This window comes from Erithacus rubecula (assembly GCF_903797595.1).
Source record: "Erithacus rubecula genome assembly, chromosome: 14".
NCBI classification, from domain to species: Eukaryota; Metazoa; Chordata; class Aves; order Passeriformes; family Muscicapidae; genus Erithacus; species Erithacus rubecula.
The window spans coordinates 12,146,733-12,169,524 of record NC_136666.1 but is presented as its reverse complement, the minus strand read 5'-3'; the positions used below and the strand labels follow the sequence as shown (position 1 = coordinate 12,169,524).

Here is a 22,792-nt window from a genome sequence, read left to right as displayed (position 1 = left end):
GGTGATGGGCTTTAGCTACTACCATTGGAACCTGCTCCTATTTCAGGTGAAATAAGTTCATACCCCTGACTAATTCCATTTGAAAAATGGGCAAAAATAATTTCCTTTTCTTATTAGAAAGCACACATGTCACACATGGTCACTGCATGTATCTGCTCTTCCCCAGATTTACACATGGAATTAACACCTACCAAGACAAGTCCGTCCAGAAGCATCTAAAGTCATTCCACTGGGGCACTGGCAAACAAATGATCCCAAGGTATTGACACACTGCCCATTTGTACAGACTCCAGGAAACACCTCACATTCATTAACATCTATTAAAGAAAAAAAGAAGTGAGCAAGAGCAATCACTAACATGCTAAACATGAACAAATTAGCAAAAATATAAAAAATAATAACATTGTAATGTTTTTAGGATAACATTAAAAAACACAGCAGTCCTACATAGCCTGGAAAAAATCACAACATTTACAATTGCCAAAGCAAGTCAGCAATTAATTACAGAAAACTGCTGATGATCAGAAATAATACATGCTGCTATTAGCTATTCCTACACGTACTGAAATTAAATTCTAAAGTGACAGAAAAGGGAGGGGTGTTTAAAATTATATGCAGTTTCATACTCACTGTGGGCCAGATATTTGAAGCAAATGGGCAAAGAAAGACCAAAGTAAGTGCAAAATGACATTATGCATTATTCCAAATAGATTTAGCTTTTTTTTTAAGATTTTGGAAAATTTTCTCTGTCTGCATGTCTAGAAACTACAACATAATTTAAAATCTGGCTCTATGGCCTTGTCAGCAACTAGCAATTTTATATATATTAAAATAATCTCCTTACAACTACACACAGAGTTTAACTTTGTTAAGTAAAAATCGTATTTCTATATTCAAAAGGCAAATTTAGCACTTTTGGGTAAGGATAAATTGATTATATGCATTAGCTTGGCTTGGGCTTAAATAAACGTTTAGTAATCTAAGTGTGAGGTCCTCCCACCCATGTCCTTTGTGGAAAGCATATGCTTCACAACTGCCTTTGGGAAAAAGCTTCCAGCCTTAAACATGCTGAAAGATGAAGCGTGACAATTTTTAGGACAGGAGAGGATAAGAACAAGAAATGAAAAAAGAATGACAGGCAATCTGCAGATGAATATTCATATATAGAATAACCAAGAAGTGGAAAGGCTGGGCTGGTTAGGCCTCCAGACAAAGCCCCTGGTGCAAAGAGAACTGCATCTCTCAGACCTCATGGAGCACGATGGAGGATAAACGCTGGGGGGCAGATCAGTGGCCTCTGCCCTTGAACAGATATTGCAAATTGACTGGAAGGTATGAAGCAAAGCCAGTGGATTATTAGAAACCACTGAAACACTGTTCATGGCCTGTGAGCCGTATTGCAGCTGACAACTCCAGGGCTCACCCGTAAATGAGAGGAATGCTGCCAATTTAGTTTGCTTATTTCCTTGCACAAGATCTATTACTCACTTTACAGGGGCTGTGTATGGGAGAACTGACTACCACCTTTTGGGAACTAAACTTACTCCTGCCGGTAGATTTCCTAGAGACCTTGCCCTGCCTTGAAAAATGCTTACATTGGTTGAAAACCAAGTAAGGCTTCAGTAAGGTTACAAGGAAGGGAAACTACTCTGAAAAACCTAGGTCTATGCAGGTCTCATAGAAATGAGAAAGATTAAAGCATGTAATAGATGTAATCTAATGTGCTGGTAAAGCAAATGCTGAAAACAGTTATGTCTGTATCTTGGAAGGATAAACTTTCCATCCCAGCAGTGTTGAAAATGTTCTAAGACTTTCCCTGTGAAGAGAGATAGGTGGGCCCACTTTTCTTTTTTTCTTTTCTTTCACTTACACACTCCACAAAGTGTTGCTGAGGTCAGATAAGTTATGTACAGTGGGTCTGCAGCACAGGCATGCCAAGGTATTCAGTCATCATTTGGAAAGCAAAGAGTATGTGTGAGGGTGTTCCTAATTTTTTTTTTTTTTTTAAGGAAAAAAAACAATGTTTCTTTATGGAAGCTACATATGGGAGTAATTTTTAAAAAATATTTTAACTGCAGTGTCATGTCAGATGTTGTCAGTCAGGATGACCCACAGCAGTTTGAGACTCTCTGTGCTTCTGCATATTATGTAAATATGCAGTACTTTTCCAGGGGTTCAAATCAATTCAAATAGAGATGAAATAGGGTGGGACCTTCAATTCTCACAGAGAAGTATAGAGTCATCTCATACCAAGCAAAAAACTACACACGTAAAATATTAACCTTTTCTTTAACCAAAGTATAACTGTGTCCTGACGGGGTTTTTTTGTTTGTTTGTTTTTTAAAGGACAGTGAAAATATGTTTTGGAATGTGTAAGATTTCATATAATGTTATATGGAAGGAAGTCAAGGTTAGGGAAAAAAAGAATCAAACTAATGTGCACTACAGTCTTTGAACACTCTTTTTCTAAAGCATAGTAATGGCTTATCATATTGTATTAGTTATGCCATGTTTTGTAGCATATATAAGACACATAAATGTACAAACAGATTACTCAGTTAACAGTATTCAAAGAGAGAGAGCCACCTCCTTATACTGGTAGACATTGTATTTGCAAGTGTGTGCTTTGAGATAAACTGTGAGTATGCAGGAATGTTAAACAAACTGAAACCAAATTCATCCCTGACATAACTCTAATGGAACAACACAAGGTAAGAACTTAGTATAGTGTTCCTCTATACTAAATTAACCACTTAAACAAAACACAGGCATTTTTTAAATTCAAGCTCTGATTTATGTTAAGGCAACAATAAATACCTTCACACAATGTTCCTCTTATTCTTGAATATCCCTTTTGACATATTGGGTCTGTAAAACAAACAGAAGTGAAGTTTCAGAATACTACCATCCAAAACTCACTATTAATTTATTGTGCAAAACTGATCATGTGAAACATTATCTAGTTTATTGCTATGAGAAGTCTGAGTGCTTAGACAGTATCCCAGTATTTTCTGAAATAATAAAGAGATAAGATGGGCCAACTACATAAACCACATAGAGTGCCAGCCTTTATCCACTTTTGCTTCCCATGTGTCTCAGCTAGCTAGCCTAAAAGTGGTTATGATTTCTGTTTCATTTGAACCAATTAATTCATTTCACTTGATCACAGCACATTACAACCCTATTTACCATGGATGAATGAGGATGAATTCTGTTAAGATACACAGAATGAAATTAACCAAAGATTTGAGCAAACTAGCAGCTTTCAGGATATAAAAATAACAACACATTTCTGCATTCATCAGCTTATCCCCGGGTTCCCAGCTCATCCCACAGTTCAGTAAAATTATCAAGTGAATATGCAGAAACCTCAACCCATTTTTTGATCAACTGTATGGTTCTCCAGGTCATCAGTTAATCTACAGAGTATAATAACAAGGGCTACTCCCTCTCCTCCCTTCATTACCACACCAAAGATCCATTTGTTGCATTTCCTTGGGATCTCTGGGGAACATGCATTTATTGCTACATCATTAGGAACTCCAGACCACTAACTATGACAAACCATACTAAAGTAAGGCTGCCAGTTACAGACTATAGGTGTGGTCCTTTCCCCTCAATGCTTAAGCTTGTAAAATATTTACTGTAAAATCCAGTTAGAATCTTCTATAGTTACATGCTACCTCTCAAATATTAAGAATTCTCTCTTTTGGGACTGAATATGGAATGACTGCTTGATAACAGAACAAGTAATTTGTCTAGCCTGTGCCCAACTTCTATGACCTCAGCCTCAGAGGAGGAAAAGTCCCAGGTTCCTGAGGAAAATTAACAGCATTACCTCGTTCACATGGTGTACATGGGCTTCCCCAAGCAGCACCTAGTGAGGAACAACACTGGGACTTCAGAGTTGCTCCATTGATATTTATTTCACATCTTCCATTGACTATGTTCTGCCAACAGGTACCCTTGACTGTTTCTGTTTGGAAAAAAATAATACATTTTCATGCAGATTCTTTAGCATTATACATTACTGTATTTACAAACATGTGAATTTAACCATGAAAAAGAATCATCCTTTCATTAGAATTGACCACATCAGAGCTAAATTTATTTTAAATCTCTTAATTTAACCTTCTCTGTGCTAGAGTATAGCCTGAAAGCTACAAAAGCACAAAGCTCTTGTAAATCCTAGTTTATGCTTACTGTCCTTAACAGGGAATATGTCAACACCACTCAAGATTTGAGTCCCTGTATTGATTATGACTCAGATTAGGGGAACGTGCAGAAGAACAGAGTAGATGTGAACCCTTGCTACATCTTCCATTATTCTACTAGATCCCCCATATCCTTCCCATACAGAGAGTGGCAGGAAATAGCTAAGCTGTAGTCCTATAGCTTTCCTCACTAACTAGAAAAGAGCCATAAATTACTGTCCCAGCAGAACAGGTAAGAAAGGAAATGATGAGCCCACAGAGTATCTGAGTCATAGCATTGTCCATGGATGCTCTTGAGCTGGTCTGGACTGTGCATAACTTTTTCATGCTCCATCTCAAATACAGAGAGCAGATCTTAATTCACCTTATTGCAGAGAAATTCAGGAGGTGAGCACAGACCTGAAATACTAGTCTGTGTTGGTTAGAAAAAATGTTCACCTCTTTCAAATTTAACATGGAAGCACACCAAGTTGCCAAGTGCACTTTATGCCCCCATAGTGATGGCAAGAACAAGCACTTTTTAACACTGTTTTTGTTGTTTTCCACTAAATAATCTACAAAAGTTATTTTAAACTATTTTCTTAACCTAGTGTACAATGTTCACATGTCACTGGACATTTTTAACCAGCAAACATAAAATCTTCAGAGAAATAAATACCTATGCAGATGGTTCTGGTTGGATCCAAAGTACTTTCAGGTGAACATTCACAAACAAAAGAACCTGGTGTGTTTTTGCACACTCCATTAACACAGGGGTTAGATTCACATTCATCAATATCTAGAAAAGAAACACACTATTATTAGTGCCAGAAAACATCACCAAAAATACATATGGCTCTTTTTCGTTTAGGAAAAAGTGGAAGAAGCTTTCCTTACAACCAGTCTTGCTGATATTCCTCCTTTCTGTTATGAAACCCTTCACAACAGACTAACAGTGCATGTGTCCCAAAGACACATTAACACATTAGACTGTCAGTGGCTCAAAAAGGGCCCAAACTAGGAGCTCTTTGGCTCTGTTCTTCTTATAAAATGTTTGTAAAGCTTGGTTCTTCTCACCCTTGGCACAGTGTGGGCTCACTGGTAGTAGTAAATAGGGAGAGTACATACAGGTCATTCCATGAGGTTATCTAATAATTTCATTTTGGCCTTGTCCCTCCCTCCTCATTCTCCTACTTCCCCACAGAATTTGTTTGTGGTGATTTTTTTTTTTTTTTTTTTTTTTTTTTCTTAGTTTTACCTATTATATCCTCATGAAGGTTCAAAGTATTTCTGGCACAATCTGAGAACAATCCAAATGAATAAAACTAGAATGAAATGGTGTGTTACCAATTACCTTCACAGGTTTTTAGATCAGGAGTGTATACAAATCCTTTTGGACAGGTGCAGGTGAAACTTCCAGGGGTATTTCTGCATTGCCCATTGTCACAAAGCAGCATGTTCAGTGCACATTCATCAATATCTACAATGAAAATAAAGAACTTTTTAAGAAATAAAACATTTCTGGAATAGAAGTCAGGACAGAATTCCCCTCCCAAAAGCCACTTTTAAGAGACAAATAAGGCAGGGGAATGTGGTGTGCATGGAATATGAATAATGGATTCTTCTTGCAGAAAACACACAAAAGTTTGCACAAGAGCTTGTACTTTCTCACATATTCATAGTATGTTACAGCCACACCACAGTTCAAAATAAAGCTGGGATTCACACTTTCATCCTGCCTTTATTGAGGATTAGGTCTATGCTGTCTCTGAGTCGCTGCACAGCAGCACCCACAGTCATGAAAGAAACAAGGAGAGGATTGGTTTGAAAAGGTTTGCTGATCATCCTGGTCTTTAAATCATCATTTTTTCCAAGCTGGCTCTGAAATGTCTTAGATGTTGTAGTTAACAAGGCGAATGTAAGTCTACACTTGCTTCAGAGATGAAAAATTTAAATAGAATTGCTAGTGCTAATTTAAGAACCCTGAGGAAATCTTTGGAAGAATTGTGGTCATTAGGGAGAAGTTGCAAGAAGATGGCAATGGGCCATGAATAGCAGGTGAAGACCAGGAGAGACCCAAAGAGCAGACAGGAACAATTGGCTAAGTCAGAGAGGCCTCAGAAAGTGTTGAGAGAAGTTGGGAAGACTCAGAGGGTCAGCACAGCAGCTGGGAACAGCAAAAGTGCTAGGAAAAGAAGGGAGACTTGCAGAATAAAACAGACCATGTGGGAAGCTTCACAGGAGTTCAGAAAAATTGAGAGAGGGCCAGGTGGAACATTACGGGAGAATGGGAAACAGCTGTGATGGAGCATGGATGTGGGCTACAACAGGGTGGGCTGGGGAGCATCTGGAAAACTCACAGATGGATTGGGAGAAGAGATGCCATCAGCTACAAGCAAACACTGGAATAGAACATGGGTAGTTAAAGCCAAAGAAGCAAAAGGAAAAATGGGATGAATTAGAGTGTGACTTTTATCTACGAAAGATCAACTTTTTTTTTTTTTTTCTTTAAGATAATGGATAGTTTAGACTGGGATAACACCCATGACTTAAGCTATTTAGGTTTAAGTAGAGAATACAGAACCCAAATAAAATTATTATGTAAGCTCGAGATGATAGAAAGGAATTTAAGAATTTTAAGGTGGTTCCAGAGCTGAAAAAAGGAGAGATTACAGCAGGACATATAAAAAAAGAGAATAATCATGATGAAGTGAGGATATTAGAAATGCTTTCAAGAGTCAGATTTGGGACTGGTCCTATAAAATGCTCATTTTAATGCAGAACTAAAAAATTAATTGAATCAAAAACTGTGGACAACACTAAGCTGGAAGTTATTACCAATACTAAGAATCAGGCAAACCTAAATTAATCTTGACAACATGAACAAGAAAAATAAAATGAAATATAATCACCAACATTCAAAACTTTGCAATTAGGGACCAGCAATAACATGCTAGAAACCAGAACTCACCAGCTGAAGGCTAGTGAGCAAACTCTGGATGTAACTCCCAGTTAGAGGGTGACTTTGATTCCACAGTATAACACATATTCAAGGAAAGACTAATGTACTCTAAAATCAGTTTAGGCAGGATATTCTATAGGGAAATGGAGAATTTCTGGCATGACTACACAATGCACTGGTCAGACTTCATCAGAACACTGATCAGGTCAGTCATGTTCAAGAGAAGGCTGGAGCCCCTATTTTTATGAAAAGAATGGAAGTATAGACTTGCATAGTTTAGCCAACAGAGTTTGAGAAAGAATATGATGATTCATTATAAATACTTTGAGAATAAGACATTTCATACCAATGCAGTTTTTCCCAGTTGAGTCTACTTCATATCCAGGGTCACAATAACATTTGTATGTTCCATGCAGATTCTCGCACCTTCCATTCGGACAGAGATCAGGATCCAACAAGCACTCATTAATATCTACAGAAAGGTAAAAAACCCAAATGTCAGAGCAGTTGAAGGATTGTTGTTGAAGGATTTTAGGAGTTAATTCTTCAAACTAGAAAATGACAGTTTCAATATCATCAACATTAGCTGCTCTATATTTATAATTATGTAGTTCTGATTAGGAAATTCACACCTAAATATTCACACTCAAGAGAAAAAAGCATCTCTTTATCATTGATTTGTCTCTGGCCCATGGTCATTTAGGAAACTTTCAACTGTAGGTAAGAACTGGGATATTAAACTGGGGGGATAAGAGATCAGATTTAGAGAGGCCCATGTATTAATACTCCCCATATCTCCCAATTCATTGCATTTCCAGATGGCATCACTTGCCAAAGCATTTATATCTCTCCTTTCTGAGTCCTCTCCCCTATCTACTGCCAGCAAATCTACTAGTGAGCATTGGCTGATTTAACAGTTTGCTGTTTCACAGTTTTATGACTACAAAGCTTTTATTGTAATAATTTCCTTCTTTTCTATAGCTAAACAAATCCTGGCCTATTTTGACAGATGAAAACATGAGTAAGCTCAACGTTCAATATAGCTTTATTCTTCAGGATGATTTCACCTGAAATATGCAAATAAAATTTACATATAAAGTCATGTAAGTAATAACACTCCTCATATTTTTTTCATTATTTTATAATAGCTCTTACATATACTGCATGATGTAAAAGAGAAAGGCCCCTCTGGTGAAATGGCATGATCCTGAAACTCCATGCTCCATTCATTTCACCCTAAGCCTTTCTCCCATTCTCTTCTGTCACCATCCCCACCAGCATGGCTAACAAATTAAGGATATCAAGCTAACACTTTCAGACAAAAGTGCTATATATAAATTTGAATTACATTAAGTGATCTTACCATTTCCTCCAGCAGTCATGCCAGTTCCACTGCTACACAGAGCCTGATATTCAGCTGGAAAAGAATATTTAAAACTTATTGGAATATTCTTTCTTAGATCATTGCATTCAGCATCACCATTTACAGTATGGCAATTAATTATTTGAAAGAAATGCCTTCCAATTCTTTTCAAAACATTAATAACCTCACAGTATTCTGAACCTGTGAAGCATTTTAGCAGATTCAGGGTCTGAATCTGCTTATGAAGATGGATGAGTAAAAACTTCACATGATGAACCATGGCATTAAAGAACAGACATAAACTTCATGCTGGTCCTCCTACACAAATGAACCATAACATATCCACAGCAAGATTCTCCAGAACTTTATGTCCAAATCCTTGCCCAAGGTGCATGTTCAAGGAGACCAGAAACAGAACATTTTTTCCTATAAATCTGCCCCATATTTAACTCAATTTAGCAGGAGTGTCTTCATGAGTTCTCAGCAGATCAAGAATATCTTATTCTTACATAAAAGAAAATTAAAATATGTGTCTAGGCTTCTCAAATTTCCCACTTACTGCTGAGTTCAAGTTCTTTTGAATTCAGGACAATTAATAGTATGAACTGAGAGCCAGCTCAGCATTAATTATTGCCATATAGGTCAACATTTTTCAATATATTTGCATTATAATAACAGCCAAAATACTTACACTTAAAAATTAACAAATATTGAAAATATTTATTGAATTAGACAGAAGTAAATTATACAGAGTTCAGTATTTGTAGATTTCAACTCTGCTGTACAATAAGAAGGGCCCACTAACACCACCAGAGGCTCTTTCCTATTTCACTAACACATCCTTGATGTTTTGTTATTCTAAACAACACACCAGGTTATAAAATGGTCATCAGCAAGTTCCTGCTGAAGAGCTCACATCAGTTCTACCAGACTAATTTATTCCAACTGGGTTTGGCTCCCTAATGCTTTCTTAATGCTATCAGCTAAAACAGATTTTAAAAATAAATTTAGAATTGTTTTTGCCTCCAGAGCAAATACCATGGTAGTATGACATGCTTTTGAAATACATATCAAATGGTATACTTTGTGTGCAACAATAAATTTGTTGAGTGACAAGAAACACATAATTAATTGAGGTTTCAAACCAGCCACCTGCAGTCAGTCCATGAAACCAAGGTCTCTAATTTACTGGCTTCACAGCAAGGACTGTGTCAGCAGTCTTGTTGGAAGAAGAGTTTTCCTAAAACACTTCTGCTCATTGGAATGGTTAGGATTGCTTTCTTGCCAGAGAGAATTTATGTCCCAGACAACTTCACTTGGTGGGGATTTCAGTGACAGATTCAAGTATTCACAAGAAACTGAACTGGAAATTTGTCTGTGCATTGACTTCCCAAAGGCAATGTACTGAATAAGCTACTTCAGATCATTTGGAGGATATAGGAGTCATGCAGCAAAAACATCTGACTGGCAGGTGTACATAAGGATTTGAATCTATTAATTGATTACATTTTTTTCCATTAACAACCTGAGTTAAAATTTATATTTTTTGTTATCTACCTCTACCAAAATATGGTTTGTTGTCTGAAAATGCCCTGTTCATTTTTAATGTGCATAAAAAATCTAGGGCCAGACACTGCAATTCACTGTTGCTTTAAAAAATTATCTCCTGTAGTCTTAAAACATATAGAAGATAAAAGACTGCTCAAAATACGTAACATATTATACAACATATTATACATATTATACGTACATTTTATAAAACAATGTAATCTCCCGATTTAAGCTGCAATGTTAATATAAAACTTTCTTCTACCTTTCTAAAAATAGTTAATCAACAGAACTTGTAAATGAGAAGATTTACCAGTGAACATGGCATACCTGAGTTTTGTGCTGGGCAGGGCTGGCACGGCTCTCCAAAGGCGTAGTCAGTGCTGGCACAGCAGCACTCTGACTTTGTAACTGCACCCGTTAATGGTCTCACACATTGTCCTCTCTTGTAGCCACCATAGCATGTGCTTCGCATATGTGTATCTGAGGGAAGAAATCTCTCTTAATCCTGCCATAGCCAACTACCCTGCCATAAATTATAACAAGTATTAAATGTAGCTTGGGTGTCATAAACACCATAAAAGAGCTGTCAAAACAAAGTATCTTTCACTATTTCTCTCTGCTTCCCAGCCACCTATATACCTCCCTCTACTTGGGACAGGAAATTCTTCTTCCTCACGCTCCCAAGAATTAAGGCACGGAAATAGTTACTACACTTAATGACTTAACATGCATTGGTGAATTACTAGGCAAACAATCAGTTCTTAACCTTGAACTAGTGAGAACCTGTGAGGAAAATAGACAAAGTCTTTGCTCTTTCTTTGCTTCTAAAAAACCCAAGGAAAAGTCATTAATGCTATTTCAGTACATAAGACTTCATATGTTTATGTTTTCAGGTCCAGGAGTGATTTTTCTCTTTCTTTAAGAACTGGCCTATAAATGGCTTCCACACATATTAGGATTTTAAACACGGAGCTTGTACAGAAATGGGCAAAAAATTGGGTAAATCCCATGTTAAAAAGAGTGATAGAGTAATTACATCTTTAAGCTTAGTGACAAATGAAGTATTTTACATCACAGAAACAGGGCAAATTCTCACCTACTCAGAACTGATACAGCACTAGTCACCTCTACTCTGTATAGTTTACCTGACCTTGTGATTTGACTCATGCTTTTTTTCCTCTTCAAATAAAAAGCAAATGAAAACAGAGCAAAATGGGCTATTTACAGCAAACATTCCAGAGCTATCAGTATCCACTATCAATACTACCCACCACTGTATGAAAAAATGGTAAATTCTACATTCAAAACATGATCTGACCATCAGTCTAGCACTAATATCTTAACCTTGGTGACTCCATTAAGTTTGTCTTACCAACACAGACACGTCCATCCAGTCCTACTGCAAGGCCAGGGAAGCATTCACATCTGAAAGAGCCATCAGTGTTCACACAGCGCCCGTTCATGCATATTCCATCTGTCTCACACTCATTTATGTCTGTTGGAGAACAGAATGAGCTTTATTAGAAGTTAAACTACATAGTGTCTGATGCCTGGCTGAAACTTGCATTTGTGCAGCTTATTTTCAATATATCCTATAGAAAAATATCAAGGGTAAATGGAAAGTAGTTCAAGTAAAGATTTTGTTAGGAATAATGATTAATTTGTTCTTTGAAATAGAATAAGAAAATACCAAATTCAGGAGAAATAAACAGAACAAAATGATTTTGCTCTCCTTGGAGAATAAAAGGGACTACATTTTCCCAACTTGCTCCCAAGAGGTACATGTTGTGATTTAAGGGTCATTCCAGCAAAATCATAAATGAAGAAAGGAGGAAACTGGCTGATAAGACAAAAAGACTTGTGTAGAACACAACAGGACATGCCCTTTCTGTATTAACAGTTCATGCTGTAAGAAATCAATCCAAATAACAATTTAATTTTTCACCCCCCCACAAGGTGCCTTCACAGGACCACCAAAGAATTTCCTTTCCTCCTGCTGCACACATGAATGTCCCCAGTCAGCCCCTGCCTGCAGTCCCTGTTTCTCTGGTAATCTGCATGACAATTGGGTTTTCCTATTGGATGCTCATTACAGCCCATTTTACAAACTTTCAATTAACAGACTGCACTCCAGCCTTGGAAGGAATTCATTAATGATTTGAGCCCTGAGCAATTGCCCAGCACAAGTCACCATCTTTGCCAACAATGGCACATTAGGCAATAAGGCCCATAGAAATGAAATACAGGAATGAAACTTTAAAATATTAAAGTAGCACAAAGACATGTTAAAATACAAAAAAAAGCCTATATAGGCTGTGTATCCTGCTAATAAATAAGATCATTCTCTAGATGTAGAGAGCATACTATCATTGTAGAAATGATAAAGGAAAGGAGTGTTATAAATATTGTTTGGAAGTGCATATAACCTTCATAAAATAATCACTTCATAACAATTCTCCATACTATACACAAGAGACAGTGTGTGTGACAATTTCCTTTTTTCAGACCTTAAAAGGGCAAATTGAGAGTGAAACACCTCTGTGTTTTACATAGTTTGTGTTGTTTGGCATAAAAAATGGCTTGTATGATCCAAGATTCCTTTTTCAAACTGCATTTTAAAATAAAAGCTATATATAAGTACATGGGCTCAACAATTTTTACTTCATCCTGCAATCTTTTGTTCTGTTTCAGACAAACCTTAAATGTTTTTTCACACTTTTAATTTTGTCCTACTCAGTGCAGGTAAAAAACAGAGTTGGGATTCAAAATGAGTCCATGCTATTTAATAGTGTAGACAGTTATTTTGGTAAACAACATTGAACTCCTATGACAGATTATCCTCAAAGCAAAAAAAAAAAAAAGAAAAAAAGAAAAAAGCTTTCCTTTTTTAAGGTTATTTATAGAAACAGAAAGGCAAGATTTCTTCTTTCCCGTTTCCTGTAGTTCATTTTTTAAAAAAAGATTTTGTAAGCTAGTAAAGGGTAAAATGTTCCATGTATTTTCTTTTGTACTGATTTACGAATGTGTTGGAAATACTGTTATAGAATTTTTTGAATGTAAAGTGGGTCACTTAAAATGGTGCAAGTCAGCTGAAGAGCTGGTTCCTGTAAAGATGAGTAAAAAGCCTCTGCTTTTACCAGACCTGAAATTCCACAGAGTAAATCAACTTCACCCACAGGAACAAAGTCCAAATTTCTAACCTTGAGAATGCTCTGCTGTCTTGTGGGGTAAAAGTCACCATTTGGACAACTTAAAATATACTCAACCTGATTCTGGAAAATCAACTAATGGATTAATTCTCCATGTTCAGCGAGTTTTGCCTTTTCTGTTTAGCATGCTTAGTAGGGCTAGCTGGGTACACACAGTCCTCTAGTTTTAAGTGGGAAAAATTTACTCAGACTACTAAATTACTATTTTCAATTGCCTTGCAATGGATTTTAATTTAGGGAATTCCTGTTTGATCTAAAGATGAAACAATGCATGGAACAGAAATAATGCTTCAATGTCCCGCATGCCTGATACAAGTGTTTCTGAAAAACCAAGCAAATCATCATTGAAAGAAGCTAATTTAGCATGTCTTGTATTTCAGGGAATATACAAGACTGTGGTGTAACATTTTTTTTTTTTTGGCATGTTATTTCAGAAAGTCTAAGTGGAATTTTTTACCAGACAGCCAAGCATATGCCCTGTATGTATATGGAACCAAGTGTTAATTACATTATCCCCATCTTTGGGTTAAAAGCCCTTCCTAACAGCTGAAAACTCAGCTTAGAGTGCATCAAATGAGCCAGTTATAGAAGCAATGAGTTGCACTCTTCCATTCCTTTGTTCATCCCTTAGTTTGGCAATAACACATCTTCAACTCCCTATCAAAACTGCTCAGGCAGGAAACTAATTTGCTGCAAAAATGTCAATTTGTGCGTACACTCCCTGCACATCCAAGAGTTTTGTAACTATGGGGAACAAAGATACACAGACCTCCTTCTTGCTTGCTCCAAAGAAGATCACTTATTGCAACAAACCAAGCCTTTTTATGCTCTAAACTTCACCAAAACAGGCAGGCACTGGCTGCCTGCTGCTGCAGTGTAGCTGCTCATGTGTCCTTTTACCCAAGCAATCACTGCCTCGCACAAGGCGGCCACTGCCACCCATGCAACCATTCTCTGGTTATCAGAAGACCAACAATTATCAAAGACAACTATGCTACTGACAAGGAGACCCACAGGATAGGAAAACAAAAAGACAACGTCCAATGTCTCCAGGAAGAGAGGTGCTTTTTCAGCATTTGGAAATAAATGGTGACTGCTCCTGTTCCAAAGGCCAGGGGCCATGCTGTTTAGGCAGGAGGGAGTCCACTGCCTGGAAATGTTTTGAAATTACTGAATGTCTTTCTGGAAGCATGGAGCAGGGAACAACTGAAAAAAGTCAGTAGAAACACACCAATGTGATGGTGAGTGCAGTGAGACACAAGGCCTCTATTGGCAGGCTGCCTCTGCAAGCTTTCAGTCACAGCCATGTTCCTGGCAGCCCTACCCTGCTCCTGCTTTGGCCATGAGGGCTGGATGGGATTGGGTCATTCCTCCTCTCTCTGGGCTTTGGCTCAGAGGCAGTTGATGTTTGTCCAGATGAGCAGGTGACCACTTTGGACCTGCTGGTGATAGAACATGTGTACCTTCTCCCCAGGTTAGTAAATAAACTGGGCCTTGCCATTTCACACACAGTTGTGGATCTCTAAAAAAACTTTTGGAAATTGGTTCCGCAGCACAAATCTTCAAAGCAGTATCACTCTGCTAGGGATCAAAATCTATCAACTACATTCAAAAAATTTATTGTAAATATTGCACTATCTAAATGTTCTTGAGGAGCCACATTCCCCTTTTTATTTTGGATGCCACTGGCCTTCTTGGCCACCAGGGCACACTGCTGGCTCACGTTCAATCACCTGATCTTCCTGTCACCTATTTGATTTACTGCATATTTCCATCCACAATCCTCTTGCCATGCAACAACTGCCCTCACCACATAGCCCAATCTGTCAACAAAAAACATCATGTGCACTAAAAATAAGGCTACAGCACACAAGAGCTTGTTGGTGCTAACCCAAGCAAACAACACCTCAGCAACAGCTTGTCTGAAGGCAAAGAGAAAAAAAAAAATCTGTCTCACAAAATCTGCCAACACTGCACAAAAAGCATCTAAATTCTGCCAAGAGACAGTGGCCTGGCACACAGACAAACACAAACTACAACTCCTGTCCATGATACCCAAAAGAGACATTATCAACTAGAAGCTAAATTATTTTATCTGGACAACAAATGCACTGAACAAGCTCTCTGACCACGTGGTGTCCACGGGTCTCGCCAACCAATCACTGTCTCACACACGAGGCAACCACAGGCCAGCCATACAATGTGTTCTCTCATTATATGACCTGATTTTTACCTTGCTATTAGCTGGACATTTCCCAGAGTGCTTTCTGTTGCTCACCAGAAGTGAACAGGATTTCTTATCTCACACAGAGTTTTAGCTTGTGTAAGATTCTAATGCATGCACTTGACAAAAAAAATTGGGATATGCAGTGTCAACAAGGAGTGTTTGAGTTGCAGTTCTGTAGGACACATTTACTTTACACATTTGGCATGTACAGACAGGACTCAATAAGGACAAACATCAAAATATACAGGAGAAGACATTATTAAAGATCAAACTCTTAAAAATTCAGTAACACAACTAGAGAGAGCTGTGCTCCTCTAACTACTGAAGACCTGAGAATTGTTTCATGACACTTTGGGCAAATGGAAGAAAGAAGAAAAACATGAAGAGGTTAAAAACTGTAATTTGGGTGTCCAGGTTTCAAAATGTGGCTTGATTTTGACCCAATAGCAACTCTACCATGTAATAAATGCTTGTGTGCTCATTCATAAAGAGCAAGGCTTACTTTAAGGGCCGAAAAGCAGTGGGAGAAATCCTTCTTTTTACTATAAGTTTTGTTCCAACTTTCAGTAGGAATCAGTTGCGTTCTCTGCAATTTTGGATAATTTTCAAATATCCCTCCTTTAATGCAGAGAAGTAACATTTCTCTAGGGCCAGAAACATCTTTTTGACTGTATCCATACTCCTAGCCAGGAGGCACATAACAGAGGCTGAACATCGTTGCGTTTTAAGGAGTCAGGTAGAGAGTTACCATCTTCTTGGATGGTATTTCAGGGCACAGACTGATGTAATTAAAAAAAACAAAAACAGAAGATACTCAAGGCAAAAATAAAGAAAAGCATTTGGGCTCAGGTGAGCTTGCATCCATAAGTCACATCCCTGTTAATGATAGGGAGCAGCCAGTGGTCTCTGGGAACACAACTGGCTGATGTGCCATGACCTGATGGGCATTGAAGTCTCACTGACATCCCACACACAGAACAGCTGGAAAACAAACTTTGGCAAAGCACACATATCCCACATGGAAAACAGGTAAGAATTTAAATAAATGCCATTGCTCTAAGTGTGTGAAGGTTGCAGCCAACATGGCCAGCAGCTGTTAGGCTAAGGAGACGTGGTAATGCACAATAGCTAATTTGAGAAATTAAAGAACATCTCAACCAAAGCAACACTTTCACAAAGCCAGAATTGGATCATCTCTTTAGAGGTACCTGATTCCCTCACTTGAAGGCTGGGTAGCACTGTCCTGCATACCTAGTGCAAGAGGTATCAAATTCAAGAGAAGTTTTAGATGTTCTACATGATTTATTGTCCCAATTTTGATCTAAAGTCTGTTTTAGACTGGTACAGTGCTCAATAAGCAAAAGGATCCAAATTAATTCACCTTTCATGCCACTAACTCTCACAATCAAATTATTCAAACATTTAATTTTGCTATTGGACCACAAGATGAGACATTTTTAAAATTTTGCTGAAGTCTAATGAAGTGCTTCATCTGACTTGATTCAAAGAGTTAAAAGATTTTGAATTTTTCAAAAGAAAAGCTGTAATAACTCGGCCCACCACTTGTTTATTCTTTATTTTGACTTCTGCTTTGTGCCTGTAAAACCTGTTAAACCATGAAGATTTATATAGACAAATTTTCCATTTCCTGATGGGACAGAAGAAAACTCCAATGACATAACTAGCAACCAGGAAGCTGCAGTGTCTCCCACAGGGGCTATTGCTGAGCTAGTACAGCAAATGGAAAAGACAACCTTGCTGTGGTGCTCATGTCTGCATCTTGGTCACACCAAGTGCTGGGCACTCCTCAGAGATGCTGTATTGACTAGGAGCACCAGAGAGAAATGGGAGAAAAGCCAAAAAAAGGCAACAAACCAGGATGTTTGGGGGCCAAAGACAGAATACTTTCAAAGGCCAAACACAAAATGCGAGATATACTGGAACCAATCTGCAGAAAACCCAATAGGCAAAAAAACCCCAGAGTTTAACTAGGTCAGATCATGCAGTCCTTGTTCAAAGAATATTTCCCAGTGGCTGTTTGGAGTGGTTGCTCAACAATGTGGAGAAGACTGTCTTGCACAATGACAAATAATTCTAGCTGATTAAAAAAGGGTATCTGCTGAGAACTCTGCCCAGCACCTCTTGTTCCCAAGAATCACTGTAAGAAAATAAGGTTATTCTTCAAGCTGCCCAGAGAGACAGGACTCACACGTTTGGGAACCCATAATTTATTGTGCCTACCTGTGCAGTAACGTCCATCAGATGCTAACTGGAACCCTGGTTTACAAATGCATTTAAAACTGCCATCTTCATTGATGCACATCCCATTGAGGCAAATGTTCCTGATGCTGCATTCATCCATATCTGAAAATATACATGACAGACATAATGCTCATAATGTTTAATGTAAGAACTCTTACTGGTTATATCCAAAAGACAAACCTTAATTTTTTTCTTAGTTGTCAGAGCTATAATGATAATCAGAAACATATGATGAGACATACTGCACTGTCCTAGAGGATGTGTCAAAGCAGTGACTCCATTTTTCATAATGAATCATTAGCATAAAAAGGAATAAATCCAAAAAAGCAAAGAGAACAAAAAACAGACAAGAAATTGGACAGCTTAAGAACTTCCAGTTGGTAAAAGCCATCAAAAAGTGAGAAATGATGTCATTAAAGAGGGTTTGCAATCTTAATCTAAATAGGACTAGGTTAGAAGCAGCCTCCTGTTTGGAATGTAAATACAATTTTGTTACTAAGAAGACCTGAAGGGAGAGGAGTGAACATTCGGGTTTGGAGTGAAAACTTTTGTAACCTCCACTGGACAAGTCTAAAATTTACAGTATGGAAGAATTCCCAGCACTGTGCTCAAGCATGAATTCTGTGGACACTGCCATCCTCAACTTGCACTTAAAATAAAACCTGCCCCTTTCCTGCATTCAGCATGACAGGCCATACAGAAGGGCACTTACTAATTATAGCTTCATAAATGCATTATTCATCCTCTGACCTAATGGGATAGCATGGAGGATTCAAATAGGAAAAGGTGGAGGTCTCAGACACTTTTATTCTGAACCCTGCACAGTTACTTACAGAACAGGAAAGGAAAAAAAAAGGCAAGTACATAGAATTCTGTGCTTGATTTGAGTAAGCTTTTATATCCTCTAAGTCTTTACTTCGACCTGGCGCAGATGGAATCATTTTCAGATGTTACATCCAAAAAAAATCAGGAGTATTTACCAGTTTCATCTAAAGAACTACACACAGTTACATTAAGGTATGGCACAATGCCATGGTCTTTACTGATTAGTGTGTATGCATACAACTCAATGTATTACAATGCCAGAGATGAAACTGTTTCATAAGTGGATGCAACAGACATTCTGGCAGCACATGCAATGGAATTAAAAATGTTTTACCAGACTGCCGATGTCCTGGTTTTTATTACTATTAGCACATGGTATTTGGTGGGAAAGGAAGAAATCAGAATAGAGAGGTTTTTTCCTGAATAGTCTAATTTCCAAATATATTTAGTCAATGTACTTCCATAATAAGATATTTTAAAAGCAGCTTATGGTGCTAAACTGTATATAAAAAAGAGTCAGGAAAAATAGAGTCTTAAAATGTCTGTCTCTACCGAGGATTAACAGAATCACTACTAGCACATAAAATCACTGGATCATAATGACATTACAGTATATTCAGAATCATGCTATTTTCCTTAATATTGCAGCTGTCTTGGACAGAAATTACACTTCTAGACATAGTGTGTTTTCTTTTTACTTACAGGCTAAGTCAGACAAAAATAATTTATGACTTAAAAAAAAAAATCATGTATCTATCCCAACCAGGAATTTTGGCACTAAGTCTTTGAGCTGAATCACTGAGATAATATTCTGCCAAAAATGTTTCTAAGAACAGTGCTTGAAATTCTTTTAACGTATGAATAGATCATTGGGAACCCTCCCAAGGACCTTGGGAAGCATGATAAAGAACATTCTTCTTTTTTCCCCTTTACTAAAGGTCTGGGAGGTAGGAACACATCAATTATGTTTACAAATTTTTGTTAAAACAATTTTTATAGGTCAGACCAGCCTGCATCTACATAAACCACATTGCTAGTCACCCAGTAAGATCCCATAAAGCATGCTGTTAAACACACAGGAAGATCAGGCAGCATGTGACTTGTGCTATGTTTTAAAATGTACCACTCCCATCAAAGAAACTGCACTTTGTGATAGTGGTATGTGCTTTTTCTCCTGCTGGACAGACACCCCGTTGAGGATTGCCAAGCCAAGGCTCCACAACTGGCTGCAAAAGACATTTTACTTGCCCTCCCAGATGCAGCAAAAGTTATTTGGATATTTGACTCCTTGTTCTTTCCCCCCACCAGGGGTCCTTTTCTTTTTCATTGATGTGAATAACCTCTTGAAACTGTAATTACTGATATGGAATAACATCAGAAAAGTCTTACCTTCACAGTTTTTCCCATCAACTGCCACTTGAAAGCCAGCATTACACACACAGTGAAAACTGCCATCTGTATTTATGCATCGTCCATTATTACAGATACGACCATTCTGTAAGCATTCATCGATGTCTGAAAGGCAACCAGAAAGAAAAATAACATTTTGGGGGGTTCTTTTTTATACTCAAGAGGAATTTTTCCCATTTACTGTTCCCTTCGATTTTTAAACCTACATGGAAACTATATTCACCTGAAAAACTATTTGTTTTTATTTCCATAACTGAATGTCATGGGGGTGGAAAATGTTTGCCAGCTTGAAATTTCAAGTTGCTGTGAAAGAATTTCAGTGAACATAGCCTGCAGCTTTCTCAAACAAGAATCACAATTTTAGGGATTTCTTTTCATTTTTGTTCATCATTAAATTATTTTTACAGAACTTTATTTTAACAGTGCCTAACTGCTTAAGGAAAGCATGTCTTTTGCTGCTACTTTGTAATATCATAGGAAAGTTAAAAGACTTTCCCACCTCAGAAGAATTTCTCCTGGTTACTTTGTATTTGAAACATCAGATCCTCATTCCCCTCTCTCTGCAGGAGGTGCTTGGCAAGTGCTTTGGAGGACCTGAAGAGTGATATCACACGAGGCTGGCAGCTCTCCCTCTCCTCCAAAGGAGGGGAGAGGAGATGCTGAGACAGACTGTCTAGACATTTTTTAGATTGCTCAGTGCTCTCCATCAAGGCCTGGACCATCTCCCAGAGATTCCTGCACACAGGGGACTCTGCTCACAGAGATCACAACCAGCCTATACAGATCTGTCATGCACCCATGCTTCCCAAATACCCTGGGGATGTCCTTCCTTAAGCCCTCTCAGTGGAAATGCATTGCTGCACCTCAGGAAGAAGTAGAGCACAGGTTATCCTCTCAAATGACACTCTGGGGGAGCTATCATGAACCATGCCTTATTAGCAGCATGATAGTTCTGTGAAGAGTCTAAGATATCCCTGAAAATCACTGTTTTGCAACCAAGCAACCAGGCCAGCAGGGGCACAAGCTGCTCAGTGACCACTCCCAGCAGCACAGCTTGCAGTCCTCCACCAGAAGTGTACAGGCTTGATAAACCTCATTTGATAAACAAGCATCACCAAGCAACAATACATAAATCTGAGTTTCCTCTCTGCTCAGTCCCTTTTCACCCCACTCTTCTGGCCCTTGATAGCACCCATGTCTGGCTTCAGCTACTCCACCAGCTTTCTTCCTTAGGACAAGCAGAAATGGCACAGCATCTCAAGGGCTTTTAATTTTTAGAACTCATTAGATTTTGCATTTTTATGCCCCTGATGCCATTTAAATATGTCAAAATTTAATACTGAATCTCATTGTTCTTTACATATACACAGCTAATCAGTTCCACCACTGACATATTTTGAATTTTCAAATGAAGTAACATCACCATTTTTTTATCCTCAGAGAAACTTGCAAAAAATTAAAGCCCCCTCTCTCAATGAAATACCCAAAATTGCTGTCATCTCCATGAAAGACCTGACCTCCTCTCATCAGAAACGTTGAGCAAATTGTAGTAAGCACGTAGCTATTAAAGCCCATAATCATAGCTAATAATCATAAAACTTCACCTTTCATATCCTCACTTCCATTTCATATCCTCTCTTCTGCAATTGAGAAGCATTTTTTGTTCAGATCATTAATCACAATGTGACTTTACTCATCTATGTCTCTAAGATATTAATTTTTAGCCAAGCTCCTACTAGAATTATAAGGGATCCTAAGAACAGATGAAACAGTAGCTTGCAACTCAAACTGCAATGTTTAGTCACCAATCAGAGTCATCATGCAGAAAAAACCCTCCACTGGAACCTCAGAGCAAGGAATAAACATCTGGTCATTATGGAGACTTTGTTTTTCAAGAGCAGACGTAAGGAATACATTTCCAAAAGCCCATCACCACAGACACATTTGTGCATGCAAAAAAATTAAATCTAAACATCCAAAGTAGTCATGTGAAATAATTCTACAGCAAATGCTGATTTTGGCAGGTACCAGTGCTATATGTACCTTTTGCCAAAAGCACCCCACTAGCCTTTTTTTTTTCCTTACACTGGTCCTAAAAATTCCTTTAGAAAACCAAGATTCTGCACATCGCAGCATTTTCTGCTCTGGCTGTCAGGCAAGCCCAGCTCCCATAGACTGCAAAGGAACTGCTAAGTGACCACACTTAAATGCCATTAAGCTACTGGGTTTCTGACAACCATGTGTTTGTGTAATGAATCAGTCAAATTAAAAGCGTGTGACAAAAATGACTCATGAGTAAATTCATCACGGCTGAGACTCCCCTTCAGCATTGCCTCACCACCAGTCAGCTGAACTAGGAAGATGCTTCTGCAACACGGCTGCTTGGCAGCAATTAGGTCAAATACTCCCCAGCAACATGCAGCAGGGGAGCTGGCTCTGCATGTCCTCCTGGACTGGAGAGCAAGCTGCTGTACCACAAATACCTTTCTGATTCACAAAAGGAAGGAAAGAAATGCGCACTAATACAGGTAAATTTCTTCTGGCTTTTTAGACATTTTCTGCTTCAGACTGAGCACAGGCTCTGCACCCTGTACTCAGTGCAGGAAGCAAAATATGAAGACAAGCTGTGACTGAGTATTCAAACATCCTGTTTCATTTCAATGCTTCAATTCTTATAGAATATCAAAGCATTTATTCTTCTGTCAGAATTCTCTCATTATGCTTTAATTATAAAGGACTGCATCCATCCACCTTTACAGTTGAATCTCTACCCCAATTTGGGAGTGACAA

At 38.1% G+C, this 22,792-nt stretch overlaps 1 protein-coding gene across 4 annotated transcripts in view; it reads right to left on the bottom strand.

Annotated features, from left to right (window-relative positions):
• FBN1 (fibrillin 1) overlaps nucleotides 1–22,792 on the bottom strand; it is a 144,206-nt gene that overhangs the window by 51,633 nt on the left and 69,781 nt on the right. For all 4 annotated transcript variants that reach the window (XM_079317997.1, XM_079317999.1, XM_079318000.1 and 1 more), the window contains 11 exons: nucleotides 19,982–20,107; nucleotides 17,747–17,869; nucleotides 11,442–11,564; nucleotides 10,397–10,549; nucleotides 8,519–8,572; nucleotides 7,502–7,627; nucleotides 5,548–5,673; nucleotides 4,873–4,992; nucleotides 3,839–3,976; nucleotides 2,818–2,868; nucleotides 192–317 (listed from right to left, as the gene is read on the bottom strand). In XM_079317997.1, coding sequence (XP_079174123.1) covers nucleotides 192–317; nucleotides 2,818–2,868; nucleotides 3,839–3,976; nucleotides 4,873–4,992; nucleotides 5,548–5,673; nucleotides 7,502–7,627; nucleotides 8,519–8,572; nucleotides 10,397–10,549; nucleotides 11,442–11,564; nucleotides 17,747–17,869; nucleotides 19,982–20,107 — 1,266 coding nt within the window. The remainder of the gene's footprint in view (nucleotides 1–191; nucleotides 318–2,817; nucleotides 2,869–3,838; nucleotides 3,977–4,872; nucleotides 4,993–5,547; nucleotides 5,674–7,501; nucleotides 7,628–8,518; nucleotides 8,573–10,396; nucleotides 10,550–11,441; nucleotides 11,565–17,746; nucleotides 17,870–19,981; nucleotides 20,108–22,792) is intronic.